The sequence below is a fragment of the Diadema setosum genome, chromosome 14 (assembly GCF_964275005.1).
Source record: "Diadema setosum chromosome 14, eeDiaSeto1, whole genome shotgun sequence".
Taxonomy (NCBI): Eukaryota; Metazoa; Echinodermata; class Echinoidea; order Diadematoida; family Diadematidae; genus Diadema; species Diadema setosum.
This window is the reverse complement of record NC_092698.1, coordinates 1897796-1916786: the sequence shown is the minus strand read 5'-3', so window position 1 is coordinate 1916786 and position 18991 is coordinate 1897796. Positions and strand designations below refer to the sequence as shown.

Genomic DNA, 18991 nt, shown 5'->3' with positions numbered 1-18991 from the left:
CCCAAGTTCCCACTGTTAATTTTGCGAACAACAAAAAGGTCTGGACTCTACTAAATGGTTCAAATGATATGGTATCATCGCAGAAACTAATATTTAAACAATTAACCACATTGCGATTCTGAAAATGAAAATGTGTAATGAAGAATAACATATCACTCCAGATATGATATGAGAAGATATGACTTGAACGTAGACTTCGATCCAGTGCCAGGAGCTGAGTGTGCGCTCCCTCTTCAATTTTGGACGCACTATTTGTACGCACGCGTATGGCGACTACTTACTCTATAGGTATAATCTCTTTGGCTGCTACTCTCCATTCGGCCCCCCCGCCCCCCCCCCCCCCCCCGGCCCCGGCCCGGCCCCATCAGCCCTCCCCCTCGCCCCCCCCCCCCTCCTGCCCCAACCACACCTGCAATGTGACCGCGGGCCAGTATTGTGAGGCACCAAAATATTTCTTTCGACGTCCAGACTCGTGATCAGAACAATCAAAACCATAAACTAAGTAGTCCTATGAATTAGAAGAATCAAGAGAATCCGTAGACACAGAAAAAAAAAATCTGTAAATCACAAACAGAATCAAAAGAACGGAGAGGAAGTTTAATAGAGATAATCAAAATTTAAACGTACATGTAGATGAAAAAAAAAAAAGAAAAAGAGAAGGAAGAATAAAAAAAAAAAAGAGAGAGCAGGATCGTGAGATGAAGATTGAATACTACAGTACCGGTATGTTATTTTCAAGGGTGTGTACAGTTCTGGTTGAGGTGAGGATTTAGCTTTTAATGTTTTGCGAGATATTCAGAAACCACTCTATGAGATGTCAAAGAGCATGCAATTCTAAGGGGTATCAAATCGGTTTTGAAATGGCTGAGATATCCAAAAACAAGATGAAACAAAGACATCCTAATAAAAGGCGTGGCCTGTTGCCTTTTACTTTTTTGGATATCTCAGCCATTTGAAAACCAATTTTCATCAAATAAACCGCTACAAATCCTTCTTAAAACTACATGCTCTTTCCTATTTCAGAAGAGGTTTCTCATTAACCCACTAATTAGGAATATTCAAAACATGAATTCCCGATCAACCAGTACTGTACAGTAACTTTCAGTGGCAGATGCGGGGGAGGGGCGCACCCGGCCACCTCCCTTTATTTTCATATTTTTCAAACAGTAGAACTTTTTTTTTTTTTTTTTTTTTTTTTTTTTAGAAAGAAACCGCGCATCTTTGTCAGCGCCCCCTTTACATAATTCCTTGATCCGCCCCTGTTTCTAGTTTGTGTGTGTGTGTATGTGTGTGTGTTTGAGAATGCACAGCATACTCGTGCTCATATGAAGATCTTTTCATATCTTCCAAAATAAGTATGCAGTGGTATGTCCCGAAAATACAACTCGAAAATATATCAGCATCTTTTGGGGGAAAAAAAAATCGCGGCAGGGGTACCACTGGCAGCAGTAGGTTGCCCGTTTCTTTTACTCAATACCCAGTATATGAGCCAGGCCAGCCATCCTCACTAATGCAGAACGCTCTCTGATATGGGCAACACAAATTCGATGACCCTCGCACTAGGTAGTTTACGATCGTAGGTTCCTACTACTGGCATATAGTAAGACTCCATGCTCAGAGATACCGCTGGAATAGAGTCGCGCCGCCAATATAATCTACACGTATACAGTACAGTGTATTTTCGGCCGGGAGCATTTCAGGGACAGGGGAACCCCCTCACCAGAACGGTCAGTTTCCCGCGTATATGACGTCATCAAGTTCCCGCCAAAGTTGAGTTCCAAATTCACAACACGTACCCACAGAACTTGTACACATCCACTGCACGCAAATGTATAGCATTCTACACTCACTACGGCGACGTGCCACAACACTTGTTTCAAGCAATCGCATCGCATGGGCAAAGCTCTCCAAAACTGACCAGACTGTACAAGTTTGTCGGTGCCTTTGTAAAGACATGCCTGCTAGTGCCGTAGACTCCCCTGTGAAGTGTCAGGTCGCAAATCCCCCTGCTGAATCGCCTGCTGAAAGCCAGGAACCTCCTCCGAAACGTCAGAAAATGGGTGCCGAGGTTTCGTCGTTTCAAGAACAGCCAATCCTGCGGTATGCTAAACTAGCGCCAGACGCGAAAGAACCGGTACGAGGAAGTGACCAAGCTGCTGGCTATGACTTGTTCAGGTTAGTTTTTACCTAGATTCAGACCTAGAAGAACGAATACTTTTAGTATTATTATTGATCATTATTTGCAGAAAACAGTCGTTAGAGGCATGGAGAAAAAAACAAACAAACATGATTTAAATCGATGTTCGTTTGCAGGTGCATGCAGGGGTGTTTATATAAAAATGTGGAAAGAGTTCATATGTAAAATACCCCCACTATCAAGTCTATTCCTAGGACTCTAGGGTCCGTGTTTACCACATCTAGCACAAGGCACAGAGATCAACATTTGCTCTGGCACCTCCAGTTAAAACTCCAGTGGGCATGGATGGTGGGAGTATCAGGAGGATCCCAACGAATGTGTCTTCTTCTTCTTAGTAAGTGCCGTCTTCAGTCCAAAGGCTGGTGACTATCTATTACAATGGACCGGTGCCAATGGACCTCCACTCTGTTCTGTTCATGGCCGCCTTACTACATGTGGCCACACTAATTCCTGTCCACTTCTTTACGAACGTGTACTGGTAGTTAGTACCAAGACAAGTACCACTACCATGACTACCAAGTAGGACCTACCTTAACCCACCAGCAGTGTAGCAGGGCCAGGGCTAACCCCGGGGCGCTCCTTGCAACGTGTTAGGCCTAAACATACTCGTGGGAGCGCCCTAATCATACAAAAGTAGGCACTCTCAGTAACGGTAGAAAATAACTGTTACACTAAAATTGTCTAGAGGACTGTCACTGAATTCAGATTTAGACTCTCTCTAGAACATTCCACTATCTCAAATGTCATGCATGATGTTTGCTTTTTAGGATATTGTTTGGATTTCGGAATAAAACGAGAGAAAACTGTCCTTGGATTTGTAAAAAAATATGTACCAGGTATACTAATTCCGTCGCATGAGAATTCAATATTGCGATAATGGCTTGCTATCGCTAAGCCAAGGCTACTAGTACTAGTACTACGCGTCCGTTACGCGCTCTAAAATACGAATCTTCTGCTACCAGCTCGCTTTAATTGTTGCGAGAATCCGAGCCGCCGGATGTGTCCCGTTCGTGTCGCCACTGCTTTTGCTGCGCTCAACTCCAGGTGCCACAGGGCCGTGAGTTGCGTGAGCTGCCGAATTCTTTGATATCCCTTGCCAGTTTGCCGTGCCACTACATGCTGTATACTATATAGCGCATACTGACGTCTCATACAGTAATGGACTGGAATAATGCGGTCATGTGCATTTTACACAAGCTGGAGAATAATTTATCTCAAGGAAACAACAATATGAAACTGCTTTGGACACAACAAATTCTGCCAACAAAAGTACAATACCATCACATCATACCTCCATTCATGTAACACGTTATCATACAGTACAACTGCATAGATGCTTGCTCTGGTTTCTTCCCAGGAGTGTGAACAAAGACTGCTCACTGACTGATATCGTGTGAAAAATCGTTCCTGCAAGCCCTACTTTATGTACTCATTGCATCTATGCGCTACTCAGCGCTACTGTGCCTCGGCCAAAGAAAACTTGTACAAGCATTCAAGATTGTTAAAAAGCACTAGAACTTCAATGATTTGGACACTGTCATTGATTAATTGTGATTTTTCATGGAAAGCTGGCATGTAATTGATTCAAATTTAAAACTTGGCCTCAGATTTCACTGTTGATTCTATGACATATCGGTCGCATTCCCTCACAGGATGGCTGTCTCTAGAGAGCAGCAGTACTGATACAGTAGCAGATCACCGTACGTACCGGTACATGAGTGTGAAAACCGAATCACACAAAGTGACAAAAATATTCATACGACCAACCTTCACAGAGCAATACGCCGATAGCAAAACAATCGCACGGAATCGGAAACGATTTACGCATTGACTTTTGGGACACATCCGCGATGACGCCATCTCGTGCCTATGCGCGAACCTAGCCCTGAGTCAAAAGAGTGCTATCTCTGTATGTTGTAAAAAAAACCACAAATTTTCACGCCACTATAAGTTTGGTATTTTACCAGCAAAAGGCTTACTTTTATAATATACTACTTTTATAATATACATACAATTTTTACCTTAATAATACAATACGTCCACTTGTTAATTTCCATATTAATCCCATGTAGTCTTGAAAAGACGTTTTTCTACGAGTTCATATCCATCCCTCCCATTCATTCTTTGGCTTTCGATGCAACCTTTGCATGGCACTTTGCGCATTGGCGATATGAATACGCATGAGAGTTGCGATGATTTTAGCCTTTCAACAAGGCCCTTTCGCTGCGCGCTGTGTTGTGGCGAGCGAGAGGATTCAAGTGAAACGCGCCCACACCAGCAGAGAGCAATCGGGCGCCACATGATGTCGCGCAGCAAGAGTGCCTGGTCAAAAAGGCTACACTGCTACCGACTCATGCAAGCGCAGAGGTTTCAAATCTTGTTTACTTGGGCAGCTGCCGATCTTGCAGATCCCACCTGACCAAATCATTTAAAATCATTGATTTGGACAGAAATGGACTACTAGTATTAGCGGACTATTACGTTCCGCGTATCCTCTTGTCAATAATTGGAATACATCAGTAAGTATTCAAATTGATGCATTTTGTAGTATTTAAAGTGATATTTAACCGCGATACTAGGCCTTTCCAGATCCAAAATCCTACAATGCACAGTCCCAACGCTTCGTGTTGATCCGGGCTGGTCAGTTAGGCCAAGGCCACACTCTGAGTCTAGGGCAGCCAACTCTTGCGCATTGACCATGAGACTCACGCATTTTGACTAGATAATTTCACGCTCTCACACTGATCTAGCATCATCTCACGCACAGACAAAAAAACAAAACGAAAAAAAAAATCATGGACGTATATACAGCGCAAAAATTTCCACACCATGAAAATGTTTACTTTTACAGTATTTTGTCTGTGTGATAATGTCTGCCTTTCCTGCCTTGTTACCCTACAGTAATGCAGACATGGTGGTGCCATCCAAGGGGAAAGCCTTGGTCCCAACAGACATTCAGATCGCTCTTCCTGAGGGGTGCTATGGCAGGATTGCTCCAAGATCGGGTCTGGCAGTCAAGAAATTCATCGACGTTGGTGGTAGGTTTTCACAGGTTTTAGTCTGTTCTAAAAGCTCTTCATCTTAGAGGGGCAAAATAATGACAAAATTGTCTCTCCTTGCTAAAGACAATGTATGCTCATGCAAAAGCACAATAAACGTAAAACAACCATCTAACCAACCACAAAGACATGATGTGAGATTAAAATGAAGAAATCAAGTGGACAATATTTTTCATGGAGAGAAGTCGGCCAAATAGGACACCTCTGTAACCTCTTTAATGATGTGGATATGTTTGATGGTAGCCATTGGAATGGTGAAGGCCATAGATTTGAAAATGAAACGTGTATTCTGCTAACGTAATTTAGAGTTTGTTCAAATCCTGTGTTTATTACTTAATATACTGTACGAGCTGAAATTTTCGTGGTGGTTTTATTTTCGCGAATTTCGCGAATCGCCTTCGAACCGCGAAAATATAACACGCGAAAATAACAACGCGCAATTAACTAAGTTCAGTTAGACCCTCGTAACCGCGAAATTAACAACACGCGAAAATGTCCTCCAAGTAGCAATTCGCGAAAATATCTGTACGCGAAAATTTCAGCTCGTACAGTAGCTTTTATCCCTCTACAACATCTCTTAGTGTAAAAAATTCAAAATATTAAAAAACACAGTGGACTTTTATTATAATGAAGTCCTTGGGACCGGCAGTTTTCTTTCATTATATCGAAATTTTGTTATAACCCAACAAATAAAAAAAGATATATAGAGCCGATAATGTTGCAGCCTGAATTTTTATTTCATTGTAACCGGAATTTCGTTATAACCGTGTTCGTTATAGCGGGAGTGCATTGTACAAAAAAAAAAAGAAAAAAAGTAGTAGATCTCTCAAAATGTTGGAAATGTTTTATGAAGTAACATTATTATATTGTTAACCATCAATCTAATCTTTATCACATTTTGTTGCACTTAGCTGATTCTGGTGTGAATCATGAATTGTAATTTGTTCTATGATATCATTCTTTGAAAACCTCACTCTGGTTTGGCATTTTTCTTTTCTGCAGCTGGTGTGATTGACAGAGACTACAGGGGAAATGTTCGCATCCTTCTTTTCAATTTCTCAGAAGAAGATTTCCAAGGTATTGTGCAGAAACCTTCCTTAGGTAGCGTCATTTCACAATAGTACAGTGGAAACTCGGTATAACGAGATCCCTTTGACCAAGACAATTTGTTCCTTATTAGTTATTTTGTAATATCAGTAGTCAATGAATAATAGAAAACAAAGGAAATGAATTCATGGGGACTGGATAAATTAGCTTGTTATATCAGGTATTTTGTTATATCAGATCTCTTTATATCAAGTTTCCACTGTAATGCTCAAATAATTTAAGTCACTGCAACAGTGAATTCCCCCATCAACAGTTACACTGGCTTAGTTCTCGTGGAATTAATTGTGTTTGCGTCAATGCTATTGGAGCAAGATATTATATTTTTTGTCACATATAATGTGTCATGATGATAGCAATGTATGTAATATGTAAGTGCTCTTTAATATAAGGACAAACAATTGAGTATCTGAATATAAGAACGACCAAAGTCCATGGAAGACCATTTCGAGTAAACTGAAAAAAACTTCATATCATTTTTATTTGTCCAATAATATTCTATTTAACTGTGATGGGAAGGCAACGAAATTAGAACATATATTATTATGGCAATTAACATTTACATTAATTGTGGAGAGGCCATTTTGTGTGATGGACTTGGGTCGTTCTTTGAATCATATACTGTACATGATATTCTGCTATAAAGATGAGAGGAGGACGAGAGAGGGTGCTATAATATGAATGTAAAGTCCTTCATTCCTACATTCATATAAGATGTATCTCATTCATTTCAGGCACTTCCGGGGGTAATTAGGATTTATCATTTATACACAAGATGAGTCCATGCATAAGCAACAATTTCCCATGTCAAACTGAATTTGGCCAAAAATTGGACTTGGGTCGTTCTTATATTCAGATCTTCAATTGTGTACAGCAGTCACCACTTTGTTGGGACAACTCAGGAATAAAACTTCTGTCCTGATTAAGCAACTGTCCCAACTAAAAGAGGTCAGATATTTAGTCTTCCATATACTACATGAAGTTCAACATGTGGGACTGTGTCACACAGTGACTTGTACACATATAAATCATGAATTGTCAAGCAAGAAATCCTAACTAGCGCTGAATGAAAGAATCACAGGGAGTAAATGCTGAAGCTTTAAAAGGTTCAATTACAGAGCATGAACCTTCATGACCAATCTTTAGGATGGGGCACTTATTAGCAGGCATTATAATGTCACAAAAGCAATTTTGTAAGAAGCACTTAGTGTCAGAAGGATTACTCTCATAATGCAGTGTACTGGAAACCCATTACTACCAGTGTGATTTGTCACCAACATGAGTGTCCTATGGGAAATTTTTGTCTAAAGTGAGTTTTGTTGAGCAGTATTGTAGGTTGCTGCAGTAATTGTCAACATCTATTGTTAGTTGAACTAGGATTTTAGAAGGATTTTGCTGTGAGTGACTAGTGTGTGAATATCTCATGCTTTTAAAACTTCAAACAGGGTAGGCTGATGGGGTTTGCTTCCAGGGCCCCTTCTAGAAAGTCTTCCAATGACTGTTTTACAACACTAGCATTGAAGTTGACCTCTTCTTTGTGATGCCACTTTAAATGTCCCTGAAATGACACCCTGTGTATAATGGTCACATGTCTAGTGTGACCCACTGCAACCAGCGGCTTTCCAATTTCTATTTGTGTTCAACATTTCACTGGGTAGAGAGGCCTCAAACTCCAGTGTTAGTTAAATGAGGCTCACTCTTTCTGTCAGTGTTTGTTACTTATATCATATCAACCTTTCACAAGGCCATCCAAATGTGACCCGCTACAACAAAATGATCCTAAAGTCGGGCGAGGTCGATTATTTGAAAATTGCATGATATAATCCCCTAATCTTTCTGCTTTAAATTGATATATAACACATTTTATAAAAACAATCGGCTGCGGAGATATCGATGTTTAAAAGAGAGCATGTCGAGACGTCTGGAAAATCACTGTTTCGAGAAAAGCGCCCTAAAAGTCTTCCTTTCGACGCAATCGCGATCAAGGGACACGCAAGTTAGTTTTCACCTCTGGACAATAGAAGGTAAGCCCTAGCAACCCCCGAAGAGTTCATTCAAGCACATCAGCATCGGCGGTCTCCTCACCAACCAATCAGTGACCAGGATGTGAGAAGCGGGTGAGCATAGCGCACCCCGCACACACGCACCAGTCGACTGGGCAGTGTGCGAGCTTCATGCTTCGGTTAGTAGCAAGCAGCAAACTGACCAATGATATCACTCTGGTCGTTGTTAGGGGCGGAACCTATCTGTGGCGCTCAATTCAAATTTTCGAACCAGTTTCTGCTTCGTTGAAATGCCAAAAAACATGGCTCAGAAAAACGCTATTTTTTGGTCTTTCCTTTCACCATTTTGCTTCAAAATTTTGACAGATGATAGAAGACATGTTAGACTCCAATAATATATCAAAATCAGAAAATCGTAAGTTTTGACCAATTTTAATGCTCTGACTTCAAACTCGACTTTCACGGCTTCGACCGTGCGCGACTTTAGGACCTTTTTGTTGTAGCAGGTCACAAATGGTGACAAGTTTGTCTCAGTGCTTGCATCTATTTCTTAGATACGACAATTAATAACATCTGAATACCCATTTCAGTGATATGTGTGGTATAATAGTGTGTAATAAACATTTATTCCAGCTATTTCAAAATAAATTGTAATGACTGCCGTCAAGTCAATATTAGCTAAGTGCCTGTAAAGGTCAGCCATGTTGTTGTCCCCGCCGAACGAGTTCGAGCAGGGGACTATGAAACGGGCTCCGTACGTGTGTGTGTCCGTGCGTCCGTCCGTGCGTCCGTGCGTGCGTCCGTGCGTGCGTCCGTCCGTGTGTGCGTCCGTGTGTGATCAAAATGTTAAATTTGCTACTTCTCTGTCATTTATGAGCCAATTTTGATTCTGTTTGCTTTATATGATAGCACTACATGGGAGCTTTGAAACTTCTACACAGAATTTCAGTTGTGACCTTTGACCTTGACCTTTGACCTATATTGTACATTTTGCTACAAAATGCTACTCCTTCGCCATTTCTAACCCGATTTTGATTCCGTTTGCTTTATGTGATGGCACTAGGTGAGGGCTTCAAAACTTCTACACAGAATTTTGACCTTTGACTTCTTTGACCTTTGACCTTGATTTTTGACCTATATTGTACATTTTGCTACAAAATGCTACTCCTTCGCCATTTCTAACCCGATTTCGATTCCGTTTGCTTTATGTGATGGCACTAGGTGAGGGCTTCAAAACTGCTACACAGAATTTTGACCTTTGACTTCTTTGACCTTTGACCTTGATTTTTGACGTGAATTGTACATTGGCTACAAAATGCTACTCCTTCGCCATTTCTAACCCGATTTCAATTCCGTTTGCTTTATGTGATGGCACTAGGTGAGGGCTTCAAAACTTTTACACAGAATTTTGACCTTTGACTTCTTTGACCTTTGACCTTGATTTTTGACCTATATTGCACATTTTGCTACAAAATGCTACTTCCGGCGGGGACATATATTACACACCGCGTAATTTCTACTTTTCCTTGTTTTCCTTGTATCAGTGCCGTACACCGTTTTGACTGTACTTGTGTAAGTGTTTTTCTTTTTTTTTTTTTTTTCCCCCCCCAACTCTGCAGTGAACAAGGGAGACAGAATAGCACAACTTGTCTGTGAGAAGATATTCATGCCATCGCTGGAGGCTTGTGAGGTATGTTCTACGTGTCAGAACAGGTCACAGAAATCGTATTTGATATCCAGCATGAAATCAGTTGAAATATGCTTAAATCCCAGTCCACCTGTTAGACCAATATAAAGTCTCAGGTTCTTAACTGCAATTCTTAAGATGTAATTTGGATTACAGTTTGTACAAATGGTGCTGATGGCCCCAGGGGCCCCAATGGAGGGGCCTGCATACCCAAAATTAGGAATGTGTTTCCCAAGGGGCCTGCAGCAATCCCCAGTAGATCTCAAGATTTTTAAAATAGTTTGCCTTAGATGGAGTGTCATGAAGGTGAAGTGTGCTGCTGAGGCGAGTGCTAGACCCCTCTGTTTGGGTCTCTTGTTTTGCTAACAAGGGTGACCTTGAGGAAATTTGCCATAGGTCTTTTATAAAGAAATTACAAATGAAGAAATGAATTGATTAAGAGAATAAAAGGTACCACAAAAAGGTAACATATAATTACCTTTGTGATTTGTGACACACTTTTGGGGAAGTCATGCTAAATGGAAATGAAATTAATGTTATCCAAGACCATGTTGCTGTATTCATTCCCCCTGCTCTAAAAGAATCAGGATGTTAGCGAGCAGCTTTGATTTCAACTATCTACTGTACTTAGCCTTGCTGATATTTTTTGCGGATATTTCTGTGAATGACAGTTGATTGGACAGTTCAGCATGTTGTTAATTTTGCGCTTTGTCTTCTCATTATTATAATTACCAAAAAAGTGAGGGACACAATTCAAACATTTAGAGGAAAGTGTGACTGCTGAAACAAACCTGTTTTATTGAAACATTGCTTGAAATGAGATCAAATACCTCAGGAAAAAAAGTTTTTCAGTTTTATCAATATACATTTTTCATTCATGTACATTGTATTTGTTATCGAGAGCATAATTATTTTGCAAATTGTGCGTGAATGAATCCCCTGCAAAAATTTCATCATATTCAGTAGTTTGTTTTAACTTCAGTTTTACTCTGACATGAGTTTGTGTGCTCCATCTTTACACTGTAAACACATAGTTTTCATGCCGCATTTATTCCACCTGTGCAGAAAGTTCTCATGCAACATTCAAACTTTTCTTTGCACATTTTTTATGATATACTTACAATAATTTTCTTGCAGAGTCTTGATGAAACAGAGCGAGGAGCCGGTGGCTTTGGGTCAACTGGAACAAAGTAGGCCTGTCCAAAAACTGTTCCATCAATATCCTGATACTACATAAGGCCAGACTGGCAAAAGATCGAGAAGTTTAAGATTGTGAAGTTTGGGTCATTGGTACGTGCGCAAGCAAGAGTGCGCCGTCTGATGGCTAGTGATTGTGACGTAACAATGCACATCTGTACATGACGATGGCCTCGTGCTTCGGAGGCACCGCCCGCAAACACATGGAGAAGTTTCGCGGGAAGTTTGTGGTCACACTGGTAAAACTTGGAGATCTTAAAGATCACGATCTTAAACTTCTCGATCTTTTGCCAGTCTGACCGCACCTATAGAGTACCAGAGTGTGACGTCTCGGCCTTTCAAAGCTGTGGAAACTGGTTCTGAATCACCTCGGTCCTGTAGTCAAAATATCTGCAAGCAACGATCGCTAAAACCGTACATAAATGTACTTAGTTCCAACCCATCATCCACAGCTGGGAACCTTCTGCAAACATCGTGTTTGAGACCAGCACTAAGCGAGATACCAGAGACCTAGACATCACCTGTTTGGTAACCCTATGACACTTTGAACCTTCCTGTTGTAAGACCTTGTCATCATTCAGTACCAAACTATATGTTTGTATTCATTTCGTCAAGTCTTCTTTTAATGTCTCGGCTTATATTATTTGCAATGCATTATGTAAAACTGTTTCTCAGGAAATCCCATATTAGCACCACAGACTTGCATGATTCTGGTGAAACTAGAAAGGAGCTAACCTAAAGATGTATATAGAATGTACCCTTTTTGTCATAAAAGTAAGACAAAAATGTTGAATGTACTTGATTTATTGTATTACTGAGACATTTTCACATCAATTCAAACTATCCCAGTGGTCAATTCTGCGTAGCAGTAGAGAACCTGTTCACGAACCTGTCTATAGCACCCAACTGTCTTAGAAGGCTCTATAGGGCAATTCCTTGTCTTACCTTGTCCTGTATATGTTTGTGTGTATCTATCATGTGTACATTTGTATTTCATGACTTATGACCTTTCAAACAAACCTGATTCGATACAACAGTGTATTATGAAATCAGTTTGACAGGCAAAGAAAGATGAAAATGAGCCATTTATGAAAGCATATTTACAAATGTAGAATGCAATTTAATATTCAGTTAAAATTATGTGAACAGCTCAAACAGAGAGAATTCTTGCAGCTGTTGTAATCTTGTTTTTCTGACAGTCATACATGTCAATGTCTAGTGAAGTTAACCAGTTCACCAAAGTATGCAATTTTCATGCAGAATTCTATTGCACAGGCTATCTGGGATGAGTCCAAAGTATTTGTGTGGGCCATGTAAAGCTGGAAAATTCCTCCACCTACCTACAGTTCATGAAGGCAATTATTATTCAAGCTGTGAAAACAAGGTTGAAGTAAAGCACTGGGATAAAGGGCTCGAACACTATACACTTAGGCCTTGAACATGCAGTGGTATGCAAGTCAATATCCCCGACAAGAAAGGCGGGATAATCTGAGCTCATAAACATGTATTGTTCTTGTCTTTCCCTGAAGCAGGCACTGCTACGTAAGTGGTGGATTTATATGATTTCCATACATTTCCATACATTGTCAGAAAAAAGGTGTTCCTCAAAAGGGATTTTATGATTGGCAGCAAGCATTAGAGTAAATTCCGTGATGATTCAAGGGATTCGCATGAAGAGAACTGAGTGGCATATATATGTCAAGAAGACTCAAGTTGTTGTCTCAGCTGGTTACAAGGATACTGTGACCGTGAAGCAAACAATGAAAAGGAGGACACGTAAAGAAATGAAGCAGGTTTAGTAAGGAGTTGATATAAATCATTCTTGTCAATCTTTCCTCATCCTAATATGCATATTCATTAGGCTTAAAGTTGGAACTTATGCTCCTGCCTGGTTTTTCCTGTTGATGCCTTAACCCGTTGAGGACGAGTCCCGAGTATACTTGGGCAAGTGTCTATGGGAAATGCGTGTTGTAGCAAAATCAAACCTTCCTCAACGGGTTAAGATCAGGTGAATATGTGCATGGCTGATCTGCCAGTAGTTTCTGCAAAGTGGGCATAGATTTTTGTTTTCACATTTGAGGCGGAAATGAGCTAGGAGTGAAAAAAAAAAAGAAAGAAAAGAAATGTTTTTGGCAAGTAGATTTTAGTTTTATGTATCATTTGTTGTACCTGGTCAGTAACTCATTCAGTACCATTTGTAGCTCTTCTGCCAAGGATTGCCAGTGAGAGTTTCGAATGGCAGGCCCAGATCTGATTAATGGCAAGAGACGGCTCTGAGCAAGTCAAATCTATTCGGATGTGAATAGAAGTTTTGATTCGGGTAGTACAGTTCAGGGAAACCTTCTTACAATGGGAACCTAAAAACTGAGACAGTGCATCTTGTTATATCTGGGCACCGTTTCATGAAAGTTGTCAGTCCTGAGAGTTGTCGGTCTCTGACTATTACTATAGTAACAGTCAGTGATCAGAGCTTCTCAGCCAATCAAAACCAAGGATTTTACTGAAATTGTCAGAGACCGACAACTTGTCAGCGCTGACAACTTTCATGAGACGGTGCCCAGGTCTCTTGTTATATCACAGTACAAAAAACAAAGTATTATTTGTAAAGAGATGGGACCTGCCAAATCACCTTGTTATTAAAGAGGGTTTTGTCATATACATATTGGACTTCTTAATAAGGACTCTGGAGGTTCCACTGTATTCACCTATGATGATGCCATCTTAAAATGCCATCTGTTGTTCTATCTTGTCTGTCTCTGACTCTGACTCATGTACATAGTTATGTAGAGTCACCTGAACTGTGTTTGTTACTGAAGCTCACTGTATGTTATCACATCAGTTAACCTGCATGAAATATATACATATCATTATTTCTTACGGAGGTTTGCATGGGCAGGCTACACCTTACATGGGAAGTTGTAATCCATTGCTAATAAATAAGCTGCACTGTATTCTGTGTGGATCAGATAAGACATGTCCGTGCCAGGAACTTTTTGCATATGTTTATACAGCCACTAGACTGAGAGGTAAATCTGTACTGTAAAGCAAGGAATGCTCACATACATTTTAATTTCGCGAATTTCGCGAGAGCCAAGATTCGCGAAATTAAAATGCATGTGAAAGTTTTCGTCTACACTATGCGCATTGAATGTTAGAGACAACTCGCGAAAATTTCATGAGAAGAAGGCCGTCCGCTCCAATTCGCGAAAATATTGTGTTTTACAGTATTTATTGTCGGGGATATGTTCGGCGGTGACTGCGTCTGGCATGTGGAATCTCTCTCCTGTCCAGACTGAAGGCTATCATACCTGATCCTTGGGGAGGGGGGGGGGGGGGGATACTGTGCCCAAGAAAACCAATGTGATTGGCTATTGAAATGCATTGGATACATACAAGTGAATTTGGTATGTAGAGGCCAAATATCCATAGATTTGAGTATTCCATTATTTACAGTGTACTAGCCCATTTGTGAAGTGTTCATATTTGAGTATTTGCCATGTGATAGATACACATAAAACAACCACAGTTCCCACTGTAAGTTACAAAGTATACTGTATGCCATATATATAGTGAGACTAAATTTTCGCAAATCGGGACTTCCTGATGATTTTGCGAGTGGTTAAATTCGAGATCGTGGAGTGCAGTACTAAGTGGAGAAATGTATACGTGTGTGTCACATTCATATTGGGATCATAGTCATTGTTTTTGCGTGCCTTTATTTTCACGAAAAGCACCTGACTCGCGAAATTTGCAAAGATAAAACCTTGCGAAATATTTTGCATATCAGTATCCGGTTGTTGAGATAGTACTTGGGAACTCAGTAGTCATGGCAACGATTCTCATAGTGAGGGTGCCATGATGGTATGTTCACAGCAGATGAAGGGTTTATTTGTAGGCAGATGACATGTATATAGAGATGACAGTCTGTATGTGTACCATTTTGAAGACATGGCAATGTATACCGTTTCCTATGTGTGAATACAGGTACAAGTCTTGGGCCATGTTACAAAAGCTCACACACAATTTTTTTTCCTTTTTTTTTTCTCCTGGTGTATAGCTAGTCTTGTAGATTTTTTCTTAATTTATAAAAATGTTCTTCATGGCATGTACAGTAGTGAAAACAAAATAAACTTGCACACCCATGTTTGATGGAAAATTGCGTCGTCTTTAATGACTCATCTTTTTTGGTAACTTGGGAGAGAATATGCGACAGCAAATTTGAAGCTGTTTAAGTCCAAATTATAAACTCATAAACTGATGACCTGCCGAGGAAATGGTTTTGCCTTCATTACAGACACACATCATTGTACAGATTGCATAGACTGCAACAAATATTTGGGGTAGAAAGAAAGATTGTATGAGTGTTGATGATATATTTGTGAGTTTGAGGGTGAATATGTATTCTTGTAAAATGTATAAAAAAAAAAAAATATATATATATATATATATATGCATATATATATGTATATATGTGTGTGTGTGTGTGTGTGTGTAATTTGTGTGTGTGGGTGGATGTTTAGTCACGTTTATATCTATACAAACTGACACTTTTTCAGGCAAGAGGACTTTTGTGTGTGTGTGTGTGTGACCTTGGAGATAAACTTTATAAAATTGTCAAAACAAACAAACACCATCATCACAGTCACATCGCATTACAGAATCAACTTTGGCATGCCAGGAAGCTGCTAGTAAACTTCATTCCAATAAGCCAGTTCACAGCTCATGGGCACATTGGTACAAATGACCTTTCTTATTTTTTTCTCAATTGGTTAGGCACTTCACTCGTTTTCAAAGCAGCATGATGCATATTCCAAGCATGCCCACAATTTATGGAATTCACGTTCAAACAAAGTATGAACTTGCACAGAGCAGGTGACAAGAATGGTCTGTCAATATTGACACTTCGGCAGGCATTCATTTCATAGTTTCGTGTTGAATGCATAAACAAAGTCTTTCTACCAACATTGCTAAATACCAGGCTTGCTGGCTGCTGTCAGATGGATACTGGTATGCTAGCAAGCACCATTTACAAGAGTTACATGAATAATCATTACATCGGGGATGCTTATCTCAGTGATTTCAAAGACAAACACGCCTGATTGTACGAATGACCTTTTTCTGCTCTTGCGTAAAATGGAACTGTAAACTGGCTTATATTATTGTATTTTTTTTTTCTATCACAAGAAGTCATGATTGTGTACAAACTTTTATTCAAATTCCTATGCATATACCTGAAGTTGAAGTATAGACTGATAATGTAGGAAACCTAGAATATTAGAGGAAATAATCAGATCCTATCAGCCATTTACAGAGTCGGAGCAAAGATTTAGAAAAAAAATGTGGCGATTTGAAACCGTTAGGGGTTAACATCATTCTGTAGTCTTTCAGGGGTAAAGCATTTATGAGAATCTTTGTTGTATCTTGCAACTATGCGTGTACCACGTTTACAATGCTCAAAGTCATCACACTGAAGTAAACTCATTACACGAATATATTGTAGCCAGGATGCCGACGGCCAAAACTTGGTGAATTGGTAGGCTTTCTGATTTTAATATTCAAATTTAGTATTTCTTTTTCTTTCTTTCTTTTTTCCCATGAGGACCTGCCAACGATCCAACGTTATAATGCAACCTGTTTGCACCGAGTACTGTTATACTAAAAAAAAAAAAAAAAAAATCAATGTGCATACGTTATTATGGTGATGTGATAGAAAATTGCAAAACAAAATAAGAGATAAAACCTTGAGGAAATGTGGAAGTTATAAGTAGCAGCTTTTGTTAATCAATTAATCAATTTCTTCTTTTTTTTTCAAAGGTTACAATCAAAATGTGAACAAAATCATTAAAACTAGTACACTTTAAATTGACAGATTTTAGTTCAGGCTTTTCGCCACGAGCAACTGACTTGCTTTTATATTTGTTTCTTTAATGTTACGTACATGACGTAAGTAAGCATCCAACTTCGCGCATTGTCCCGAACTTGGGAATGCTGCTTCGGAACTATTTGTCTGCCGAACACTCCCGATTTGGTTGTCTGTACGTATTTATTTTCCTGTAGGCTACAGTATTAGGGTTTGGTGTTGATCCCTTCCAAGTTGCGTTGCACGCCACCTACGTCAAGTAGTGCCCCAGGCGTCGAAATATAAAGCTTTGTGATTGGTGAGAAGTTTGCAACCCGACTGTGCATCTATCACCTGTTGGACTTGCACATTCGTCGTGGGGGTCGCGCTCTGTCAAGGTATGGATCACCGTTGTTATATGAGCTTCTCCCTCCCTATATGTGCGCCGCACGATGATGGCTCATGACCTGATGACCTTTTGTCCTTAGAGTGGTGACCTATGACCCATTCGCCCACCTGTTCGGGGCCAGTCTCTGTCAGTTACCTGTTTGCTTATTTTTTTCTATTTTTTATTTCTTTTTTTTTTTATAATGCGAATATGAAATCAACATCTTTATACCCCGCATACACGAAGTGTATAAGGGGGTATAGGAATCAGAGTGTGGTCGGTCGGGCGATCAGGCGGTCGGTCGGGCGGTCCGTTGCGAATCTTGCGTCGCGAACTCCTACAATTTTGAAGCAATTTGATGAAACTTGGGTTGCATGATGACATTGAGGTGTAGATGTGCAAGACGTGTTTTTTGTGTTTGTCGGAGAAAGCGTTGCCATGGTAACAACAATTTTCCCAAAACCTTGTGGAGTGAACTACTTCCACAGTATTTGAGCAATTTATATCAAATTTGGTATGTATAATGATTTATAGGTGTAGTTATGCAAGACACACTTTGTGTTTGTATCCGACAAGGCGTTGCCATGGTAACGGTACATTTTCTTGAAAATCTTGTGGAGTGAATTATTTCCACAATTTTGAAGCAATTGAACTCAAATTTGGTGTACATAATGACATTGAGGTGTAGATGTGCAAGACATGGGTTTTTTGTGTGTGTGTTTGTTGGAGAAAGCGTTGCCATGGTAACCACAATTTCCCCCAAACCTTGTGGAGCGAACTACTCCTACAGTGTTTAAAGAGGATGGCTAGTAACTGATCAGTGGGAATCAGTGGGAATGCTGAGGGATGATTGTTCCAATCCTTGTGGGATTCATTTAAGAGTACATTATATATCTATTCTTGTGTGAAAATCATTTGCTTCAGAATGGTCTCATATTCAAGTAATGTGCAGTTTAATGCTTCCAGGTAAGCGTCCCTGGTCAGTGACGGGGCATTAATCTGCACATTACTTGAATACGAGACCGTAATGAAGCAAATAATTTTCACACAACAGTAGATATATAATGTACTCTTAAATGAATCCACAAGGATTGGAACAATCATCCCTCAGCATTCCCACTGATTCCCACTTATCGGTTACTAGCCATCCCCTTTAAGCGATTTATTTCAAATTCAGTATGTAGGCCTAGGGCCAATAATGATCTATAGGTGTAGTTATGCAAGACACTCTTTGTGTTTGTACCTGACGTGTTGCCATGGTAACTGCATATTTTCTTCAAATCTTGTGGAGTGAACTACTTCCACAATTGTGAAGTAGTCAACCTCACCAGGTACATTGTACTCACAAGGTACTACACACATGTAGGGACAAACAGACAGACACACAGACACACAGACACACACATAACCTTTTATCGAAAACAGGTTCAATTCTTTTTCATAGGAATCTGGGCTGCGGGAGCGGGGGTATTTATCACCTTTAGTGATACTTCTAGTTTGTATCTGTTTCTATCTAT

At 40.0% G+C, this 18991-nt stretch overlaps 1 protein-coding gene across 1 annotated transcript; it reads left to right on the top strand.

The window, feature by feature from the left end:
• Positions 1-1596: 1596 nt before the first annotated feature.
• LOC140237464 (deoxyuridine 5'-triphosphate nucleotidohydrolase-like) lies at positions 1597-15403 on the top strand. The gene is made up of 5 exons (XM_072317392.1): positions 1597-2175; positions 5099-5235; positions 6259-6333; positions 9983-10053; positions 11188-15403. The coding sequence occupies exons 1-5, from the start codon at positions 1829-1831 to the stop codon at positions 11242-11244; spliced, it is 687 nt and encodes a 228-aa protein (XP_072173493.1). The 5' UTR covers positions 1597-1828; the 3' UTR covers positions 11245-15403.
• Positions 15404-18991: the final 3588 nt, after the last annotated feature.

Excerpts from the sequence above, each read along its gene's own strand:
- LOC140237464 (XM_072317392.1), top strand. The coding sequence starts at position 1,829 with ATGTATAGCATTCTACACTCACTACGGCGACGTGCCACAACACTTGTT. Across the intron at positions 2,176-5,098 it reads GCTGGCTATGACTTGTTCAG|TAATGCAGACATGGTGGTGC; the intron begins GTTAGTTTTTAC and ends GTTACCCTACAG. Across the intron at positions 10,054-11,187 it reads CATCGCTGGAGGCTTGTGAG|AGTCTTGATGAAACAGAGCG; the intron begins GTATGTTCTACG and ends ATTTTCTTGCAG.